Here is a 10,130-nt window from a genome sequence, read left to right on the forward strand (position 1 = left end):
AGGTATTTTGAGATAATTAAACATTTTCTTGTAGACATGAACAAATTGCCAAATATGATGGACTCATTGTACTGCCCTAGGACCTTATCTGGACGTAACCGTCAATTTTGGAGAGAAGAGAATGTACTGCCAGGGATACTTGGAAACTGTCATGCATCACGTTGCTATAAAGTGATAACATCTATCCCATAATACAACAGTTTCTTTACATTCGAAAATAGTATTTATTTGGTCCCTGTGTACAGACGAGGACAAGCAGAAGAGAATCTGAGAAGGCACCCATCATCTAAGATGAAGAACCTGGTTGTTTTGCTTTGCACGATCTCTACTCTTGCCATCTCAGGTAAGAACACTGCAGTCAATTGTCAGTATATGTATTTTTTTTTCAGCACGTTTACAAATATTGAAATTAAATTGAAGAAAATGAAAGTCACTCACCGGTCTTGCATTGAAAAAGGAATTTATTCTGACATCAAAAATGCGGGTGCAGGTAGAGAAGGAGGGGCAGCACACAACATGCTGGACTACAGCTGTTTCGTGTCTCACACAGCCCCCACCACAGCCAGCAAAGCACCCACGACAGCCAGCACAGTGCCCATTCTCCACCCAACAGTAAACTAGATTTGCATTATAAGACGCACCCCACTGCAGCCAGCACAGCACCCACCACAGCCAGCAAAGCACCAACCAAAGCCAGCACAACCCCCACCACAGCCAGCAAAGCGCCCACTACATCCAGCACAGCTCCCACCGCAGCCAGTACAGCACCCACCACAGCCAGCAAAGCCCCCACCACAGCCAGTACACAACACCCACCACAGCCAGCACAGCCTCCACTGCAGTCAGCACAGTGCCCATTCTCCACCTAACAGTAAACTACATTTGCATTATAAGACGCACCCCACTGCAGCCAGCACAGCACCCACCACAGCCAGCAAAGCACCCACCAAAGCCAGCACAGCCCCCACCACAGTCAGCAAAGCACCCACCACAGCCAGTAGAGCACCCACCACAGCCAGCACAGCCTCCACCACAGCCAGCATAGCTCCACCGCAGCCATCAAAGCACCCACCAAAGCTAGCACAGCCCCCACCACAGCCAGCACAGCCCCCTCCACAGCCAGCACAGCCCCCACCACAGCCAGCAAAGCCCCCACCACAGCCAGCACAGCCCCCACCACAGCCAGCACAGCCCCCACCACAGCCAGCACAGCACCCACCAAAGCCAGCACATCCCCCACCACAGCCAGCACAGCCCCAACCACAGCCAGCACAGCACCCACCACAGCCAGCACAGCCCCCACCACAGCCAGCAAAGCCCCCACCACAGCCAGTACAGCCCCCTCCACAGCCAGTACAGCATCCATTACTGCCAACACAGCCTCCACTGCAGTCAGCACAGTGCCCATTCTCCACCTAACAGTAAACTACATTTGTATTATAAGACGCACTCCTCATTTTCCTCCCAAACTTTTGGGAGTAAAAGTGTGTTTTATTATCCAAAAAATACAGGTAAATTAGTTTTTTTGTAAGAATTCTCATTCACTATCATCTCCCAGTGTAAATGTAGCTTAGCTTTCTTATGAGTCTTTCATTGAGCTTCTCTAATCTGATTTATGATCACTTGAAAGTTCAGCTCTGCTTTGTTGTGATCATAAAACAACCTAAAAGATATACAAACTCCCAGTTGGGACAATTTTTAGTCAACCTCATTCTGCAGTCAGCAATGTGAAAGGAAACACTCAGCCTTAAAAGCCAAGTGGTGCAAAATTTTTAATGAAACCCAATTGCAAATATATTTTTTAGTCCCAAATAAATGTAATGTGCTTTTTGAAGCCCACATCAAGTTACTGATCTTGGATAATGATCTTAGTAATAGTTTTGTGAACAAGGAATTTATGAACCAAAAAATTAAGCACTTTTCATGAGAAAAGATTTTAATAAAGAATTCAAGTTGATAAATTCAAATTCAAAATTCAAATTCCAAAATAACTTTATTGTAGATGAGAAACTGTGGAAAGAAAAGCGGAATAGGGTCTTACCCCAAAAAGGGAGGAAGATATGTAATAAAAACACACTCACCTATAATGGTTGTGCCAGTCACAACCACTATACAGGCATATATAAGATCCAGGTCCAGGCAGCAGTCCCAAAGTTGGCTGATAACAGAGAGTGATAGAAGAAGGGTCTTAATTCCGCGCCAAGGACTCAATGGATCCAGGAAGAGATTAATGCTTCTTTAATAGCATGCACAAGTCTACGCGTTTCTGGAGACACAGCTCCCTTCATCAGGACATTGGCAAGAGAACATCAAATCTTTATTGACAGAAACAAGTACATGTTGACACTGCCAAAGCAAGTGGTAAAATGGGGTTGGGGATAGGGGTATAAAGGCCCTTTCAGGGTGAGGTTTAGAGGTCCTTTTAGGGTGGGGTTTGGAGGCCCATTCAGAGTGGGGTATAGAGGCTTATCCATGGTGGGGTATAGAGACTCTTCCAGGGTGGGGGATAGAGGCTTATCCAGGGTGGGATATGGAAGTCCATGACACAGCAAGCTCCTCTTGGTCTATGACAGGCACTGACATATTGTGCCACTATGGCTGCTGCACTTTCCTCTTCCTCCAATAGTATCGGCAGTTTCTCTTCTTCCTCCATGGAGTTGAAGTCTGGGAAAAGATCAGACAGTCTCATGAAATGAGTGACCCTCACTACAGAATATTTAGGGCACCTCAACAAGAAGTGGGCCTCATCCATCATGGCTCAGGGGCACTGCTGAGCTGACACAGTCTGGTTTCTCGGGGCTTTTAATTCTGTCAGTGCCGCCCGGATTCGATGAGTAGACTGTAGGTGCTTAGTTTGTACCAGCTCAGGATTTGTCACTCTTTAGGGTTTGCTAGTTTTTCCAGATATGGGGCCAGATTGTACTCCCTCTGTAGGTTCTGGTATATTGTCAGTTTCTGTGATTTGTTGATGTCATTCTTTAAGATGCTGAAATATTCCTCCTTGCCTTTGTACACCATCTTCTGGATTTCCCCTTTTGTCAGGCCATGTAGGTTCATGACTTGGTCAGGCTGGCGTTTGGTTCTTTGTGTTGAGGGACTTTGTTCTCCAGGGTTTTCCTGATGTATCAAATCTTTGTGATGGTAGGAGCTGGGAAATTCTTGTTAGCTATGTTGGCTAAGTCTTGTTGGCTATGATTATGAAAACGATAAATCTAATGGCAATCAATATATTTATCATTTCACCTGAATATCTGTTTTATAGTTTACTTATAAGGCCTAAGGCACACGGCGAGAAAAACAGTGCGAGTGGAGTGCGATAAAACATCGCATTCCCCTCGGACCAATTCTAGCCTGTGTGTCAGCAAACATGAGCGATTATTTTCTCAGCCCTAATCGGACTGAGAAAACAATCGCAGCATGCTGCGATTGTAAGCTGAGACTCTTTCTCTCGCACCCATTCAAGTGAATGGGGCGAGAGAAAAATCGCACTGCACTCACGGTACACCGGTGTACTGCCAGTGCAGTGCAAGAATGGCAACAGCCGGCTACGCAGGAGAGAGGGAGAGAAATCCCTCCCTCCCCTCCTGAGTGCTGGCCTGCCCCCCGCAGCTGAGGTCTGCTCGCACGAACGGACCTCAGTTGCAAGGACACACGCATGACACTCGGCTCGGCTGTACTGCCAGCATGAGCCGATTGTCATGCAAGGGGATCGCAGTAGTCTCCGTGTGGCCCCAGCCTAATACTACTAGATTGTCTTCTGTTTGTTTTTCCAGTGTTTTCTTATAGATGTTACTCGTGTTCGTCCACCAATTCTACTGAATGTAAGGCATCTGACACTGAATGCCTTGGACATGACTGTATGACCGCCTTTCAACACGTTAACCTTGGTAAGTACACATTAACAAAAAAGAAAGTATGATCCTTTAATCTTTGATTTTGTGATATACATATTTACTTATTTTGAAGATGGAAAGAAGTATATTTCAATGTATAAAGGTTGTGCCAATGAAACTTTGTGCGGAGCCTTGGAGTCATTGAAAGTGGGAAATACAACATTTGAATTCCTTGCACATTGCTGCACTGGTGATTTATGCAACGAAGAAGGATATAAACGTAAGTGTCCCAATGGTTTTAAGGGATTGATTGATTGACTGATTGATAACTAATACTCAAGTTTCATGTATGATGCATTTTGCAATGAATGAATTTTACAAATTACCGTATTTTCCGGATTATAAGATGCACTTTTTTCCCCAAAAAAACTGGGTGTAAAATGGGGATGCGTCTTATAATCCAGATATGGTTTACCGAAACAGTGGTGGTGGAGCAGGGTCACAGGAGGCAGGGTCGGTAATACTGAGGGCTCGGAGGATGGGGTGTCACTGCAGTGGAGTACCTCAGGAGGGTCACAAGATGGAGGGTCGGCGATGCGGTGGGTGCCATTGATCTGACAGTGGACTGCGGGCTCCATTTATGCAATAAACTTTAACAAAATGGTTGCGGAGGTGGCACGTGCACAGATTGATGTTTCAAGAAAGTGGCCACGGAGTCCTATCTGCACATGCCTTCATGGCCATTTTCTTGAAGTCAATCCCATCAACTGCAGGCAATTCAATAGAGCCCGCAGTCCGCTGGCAGATAAATAGCGCCCATCGCCATGATACCCCTGAGCCCACAGTAACGTCAACCCTTCATCCACTGACCCTACTGAGCCACGACACCCCCTCCTCCGAGCCCGCAGCATCACCTACCCTGCCTCCTGTGACCCTCTTGTGCCGCAACACCACCACCGCTCCCCACTGGTGAGATATTATAAGATGCTCTAGGATTGTAAGATGGACTCTCATTTTAACATTAAAACTACGTCTTCCTTTTTTCCGCCTCTAAATTTGGGGTGCGTCTTATAATCCAGTGCGTCTTTTAAAACAAAAAATACAGTAAATTGTTCAAAAATGGTGGTGTGATTTTTGGTGATGAACAAAAATCAAATTGCTAGTTTTTTAATTTTAGGTCCAGCATATTTGCACAAAATTTACACAAATTTGATTTGCAATAACTTCTTCTAGTAACATGATTTCTCAACCAAAAATCATTATTCTATTTGACACATTAATTCTGCTTCTCTTCTCTAGTTCCTCCAGAAGATCAAACACCAAATGGTGTACAATGTCCATCTGCCTTCTGCACCCACTCTTTGAAGGAATGTCAGACTAACAACATAATGAACTGCACCGGCTCCATGGTCAGATGTATGGACTATAGGGCGACAGTGAGGAACCCAGGTGGGCAAATCTTTCTTAAAGGTGTATAAATCTTTTAAAACACAGGTATGCAAAATTTGGGTTCATTAATTTTTTTTTTAAAATAAACTACTGATTCTTATGTTTTCTTATGTCTTGATTAAAAAAAACACTTTTACTTTAAACCATCGCATATGGATTTTGTACAAAATGGGAGTGACGCTATGTACACGTGAGAAAAATCTTATAGATCCCTGCGGATCTTCTCTGTGAAGCATCCAGTAGTCTTCTCCCGTCATGTTCGCGTTCCATCTACCTTGGTATGGTGGGTCCATCTCCTTGATATTATGATCAAATCTTTTTCCTTGCTCTTCACTAATAGTAGAAAAGGTTTTCAGAAAAAAAGTCCAAATGCGAACGCAAAAAGGTAACTTCAAATTTATCAGACAACTCAAGGCTTGGAAACATTTTAACATTTTTTCCATGATAGACTTCAATTTTGGTTCTTTATTGTTACCTAGAAATGAGTTCACAACTTCTTTAAAGAAATCCAAAGCCCTTTTCTCAACAGCTTTCTTTCAAACACATTGTCCTTCATGAGTTTTCGAATTTCCAGACTCACAAAAATGCCTTCCTTGAGTTTGGCTTTGGATAATCCCTGAAACTTCATACAAAGGTAGTTAAAAGTCTTTCATTCTTTTGGTAGAACTTTCTCAAATATCTTCATCAGTCCAAGCTTGTGAAGTGATGGCCGGAGAACTTTAGTGGGATAAACAAAACTTTCTTCAACTATGTTCTTGAGTCCAGGTGGCAAAGATATTCTTGTTGGCCAACTTTTTTGGCTACAGTGATGAATCATATCCCGGCTGTCCCATTCACACAAAAGCATGAATAATTTGTGTATCCTCCTCGCTGCCCAAGAAGTAAGGAGTGAACTTTTCTATCACCACATGTTGACCATACTTGATCCTTGTAGTTAAGTTTCCTGAGAATAAAGACTAAATTCTCAAAGCTTTCCTTCAAGTACACAGAATGCCCTACAGGCACTGATGCATACTTGCTGCCATTGTGTAGAAGCCCAGCATTCAGACTTTATTTTGATGATTCAATAAAGAGTCTCCTCTCGCTAACATTGTACTCAATGTTAAATTTTTCCATCAGTCCAGAAAAATTAGAAAAAGGCACTAGAGCAAGTGTTGAAAAAGTATAAAAGGAATTCTTCTGTTCTGTCCATGAAAAACAGGTACCAAGAGCTTGCAGATTCTTTTCCTTTAGTCTAGAGCGTAAATGTTCTGCAGAATGTTTAGGAAGCTTTAAGTCATCCACCAACGGTCATGTAAAGGGGTCAAAGATTAGTTGTCATGCTGGTAGCTATGATATGACTGCATAGGGATCCCTAAGCTGGCCCTCATACTAGGTGGGACCCTCATCTGACCTTCAATACAGAGGTACACTCAATGGTAGTGAGGTCTGGGCCCCCACCATGTCCCTATCTCCTGTAAAAGACAGAGATGTAACACCCTCCACACCCAAAACCCAAGAGTCGGACCGGGACAGTAGTCACAAAACCCCACCAACAATCAACACAAACTAGGGGGTAAAAGAAAACTCCCCCACCCCAAAAAAAAAAATCAGGGGGACTATAAGAAGGTATACAGAAGTAAAAAAGGTAAAGGGAAGATAGCTAAACAGGGTACATCCACATTAAACAACTGAAGATGACAGCAGCAGCGGCAACAAACACCTCCTTCCAGCTCAAGAATAAGTTTCAAAATTAATTCTAAATAACCGGCACCCCTTGCTGGAAGCAGAGGTGATTTATCCAGGTTGGGAGTGGTTATCAAGGAAAACACCTGAGCAGGGGTGCCTGCCAAAAGGAAAATGCTTTGCATGCCAAAAGTAAAAAACATATTTAATGTGTAGCGTCTCACATGGTGATAAGAGACTCAGAGCCTGAGGCCATCAAAAGAAAATGACCGTAACATTAATGCAAGGAAAAACCTCACTGTACATGATAGAATTTTTTTGATACTTTTCCTTTTTTCAGCAATGGAAAGAACTGTATTTTTCAGTTGATAAGACGCACCGGATTATAAGATGCACCCCAAATTCAGAGCAAAAAAAGGTGAAAAAAACGGGGTCCATCTTATAATCCGGTGGTGCCTTACCAGAGGGGGCTGCAGCGGTGGTGAAGCGGAGTCACAGGAGGCAGGGGCGGTGGGTGTCCCAGAAAACTGTCAGCTGTTCTGTGGCTGGAGCTCGGGCTGCGGCGGAGGTGGCGGCTGCGGGCTGTGAAGGCTTCAAAGAAATGGTGCCTGCAGTAAGCACAGATTGAGCTCTCGGCTCAATGGCAAGCCAATATCACATCTGCACAAGCGCCACCTCCGGGTGTCATTTTCCTTAAGTCTGCTGCTTGGAGATCAATGGGCAAGAAGCGCCATATGTGCAGATGAGAGCTTGAGCCAAGAGCGGCATTATTTGAAGTCCTCACCACCCACCCTGCAGTGCCAGTCAAGCCACCAGAGAACCCATGCAGCCGCACTAGCACCAGCCACCGGAGACCCTGCACAGCCTCCACAGCACAGTGCATTCCCCAGCTTCTTGCAACCCCTCTCCACGACCCCGGTAAGCTACATTCAGATTATAAGACGCACCTCTCACTTTCTTTCCAAATTTTTGGGAGGAAAAGTGCTTCTTATAATCCGAAAAATATGGTATATAAAAACCAGCTCTTCCTTTTCAAACAATTTTACCCTTGTTGACCTGTGTAATCAAATGTGCTGTTTTCTCCACAGTATGCAAAATTAAAAAAAAAATAAAGGAAGTTCACATATTGTCTGAATTTAAATATTTTAACAATTTATGCTTATAGCTCCTTTGTATATTTCATTATTTATAACATTTAAGGCCCCATTACACACAATGAGATTGCTAACGAGATCGTTGCTGAGTCACCGTTTCAGTGATGTAGCAACGATCTCACCAGCGATCTCGTTATGTGTGATACCTACCAGCGATCAGGCCTCTGCTGTGAGATCACTAGTCGTTGCTGAATGGTCCAGACCATTTTTTACAAAGGCGATATCCTGCTGGGCAGGACTCATCGCTTTGCTTGACGCCTACCAACGACCTCCTAACAGGGTCCCCCCGCCGCCGAGATCGTTATACAGATCTCTCATCGTTACTGCATCGTTGTTAAGGTCTGACTGTGTGACATCTCACCAGTGACCTCCCAGCGACTTACCAGCGATCCTTATCAGGTCATATCGTTGTCGGGAACTCTGGTAAGTCGTGTGTGACTGGGCCTGTAAGCAAAGTCCCATTAGTACTATATTAAAAGATTGTGGTGCATGCGCATACATTTTGTTGTCTAATTTTAATTTTTGGGTTTTTTTGTCTGTAGATGGGACAAATACAAACTATTCTGTCAAAGGTTGTACTAATGTTGATTCCTGCCGATACAGCTCTGACAGCAAGATTGCTTTCGAAGAAATACACAGGGAGTACCTGAAGTGTTAAATATAACAACTCGTATAACCCAGGAACCTTCAATAAATTAATTAATTAATCAATTCTCACCCTTCAGTTTTAATGCTTCCATTTGGGCTTCTAGAATACTTCTTGGCTTTTCAATTGTGATCAAGTCTTTTTTTCTATACAGTGACATCAAAACCTAGCAATGTTGTTGTCATACTAAGAAGTAGTACACCAATAAACATCAATTGCAAATCATTCATCTAGCTGAAAACCAAAGGCTGACTAAAACACTGCAAATAAAACATAATTCTGTTCTTTTATTATTGAAATTAACATGTGATTATATGAACACTTCAATAAATATTCACTAAGCAATGTGTTGTCTCTAGTTTCCGTACTATCCCCTGGGTTCTTATATTTTGCCACCATTCAAAATATAAATGGATAAGTCGGCACTATGCACCCCCCGTAACTATCAGTAGAAATGAACGAACCCGAGGCTCGAGGTTTGGGTTCGAAAACCTAGCTCCAAAAAACAAGGTCTGGGTTAGACGTTCGAGCAAGTTGAGTATGAACCACTCAAGTGACCAGCGTTGTGCTTGGGTTTGACTAATGCGGAATCACACGGTACGATATATCAGGCGATATGTCGTCGGGGTCACGTCATTAGTGACGCACATCTGGCATCGTCAGAGATGTCGTACCATGTGACACCTCCGAACGACTGTGAACGAGCAAAAATACTCACCTTATCGTTGCTCGCTGACACGTCATTCATTTTCATAATCTCGTTCCTCCTTCTGCGCGCTGGTTGTTCGTCGCTCCCGTGGCAGCACATGTCGCTCCGTGTGACACCCCGAGAGCGACGAACACAGCTTACCTGCATCCCGCCGGCAATGCGCAGGATGGAATTGGGCGGGATGTTACGTCCCGCTCATCTCCGCCCCTCCGCTTCTATTGACCGGCTGCCGTGTGACGTCGCTGTGACGCCGAACGTCCCTCCCCCTTCAGGAAGAGGATGTTCGCCGCCCACAGCGATGTCACCCGGGAAGTAAGTACGTGTGACAGGGGGTTAACGACTTTGTGCGCCACGGGCAACTAATTGCCCGTGATACACAAACGACGGGGGCGGGTGCGATCGCTTATGCAATCGCACGATTTATTGTCCCGTGTAACGCCTGCATAACACGCAGCCCTGTGTGAGCCATGTGCAGTGTTTGATCAGCTCACATTTGCGGTAAAATCAGCGTGATCGGATGTAGTTTACATATACAACCCCCTCAAAAAATATATAAACCTTTCCCACCCTGCCCCGGAACTGTTTTGCTAATGGCCCATAAATAAGACGCTTACGGGGCAGAGTGGGTGAAGTTTATATATATATAATTTTTGGGGAGTTTGTGTGTGTACAAT

The 10,130-nt window shown here is 44.3% G+C and overlaps 1 protein-coding gene across 1 annotated transcript; it reads left to right on the plus strand.

The window, feature by feature from the left end:
- Positions 1 to 254: 254 nt before the first annotated feature.
- On the plus strand, positions 255 to 9,146 carry LOC142256586 (phospholipase A2 inhibitor and Ly6/PLAUR domain-containing protein-like). Its single transcript, XM_075328342.1, has 5 exons — positions 255 to 343; positions 3,774 to 3,887; positions 3,967 to 4,113; positions 5,133 to 5,282; positions 8,644 to 9,146. The coding sequence occupies exons 1-5, from the start codon at positions 292 to 294 to the stop codon at positions 8,757 to 8,759; spliced, it is 579 nt and encodes a 192-aa protein (XP_075184457.1). The 5' UTR covers positions 255 to 291; the 3' UTR covers positions 8,760 to 9,146.
- Positions 9,147 to 10,130: the final 984 nt, after the last annotated feature.

The sequence above is a fragment of the Anomaloglossus baeobatrachus genome, chromosome 11 (assembly GCF_048569485.1).
Source record: "Anomaloglossus baeobatrachus isolate aAnoBae1 chromosome 11, aAnoBae1.hap1, whole genome shotgun sequence".
Classification (NCBI taxonomy): domain Eukaryota; kingdom Metazoa; phylum Chordata; class Amphibia; order Anura; family Aromobatidae; genus Anomaloglossus; species Anomaloglossus baeobatrachus.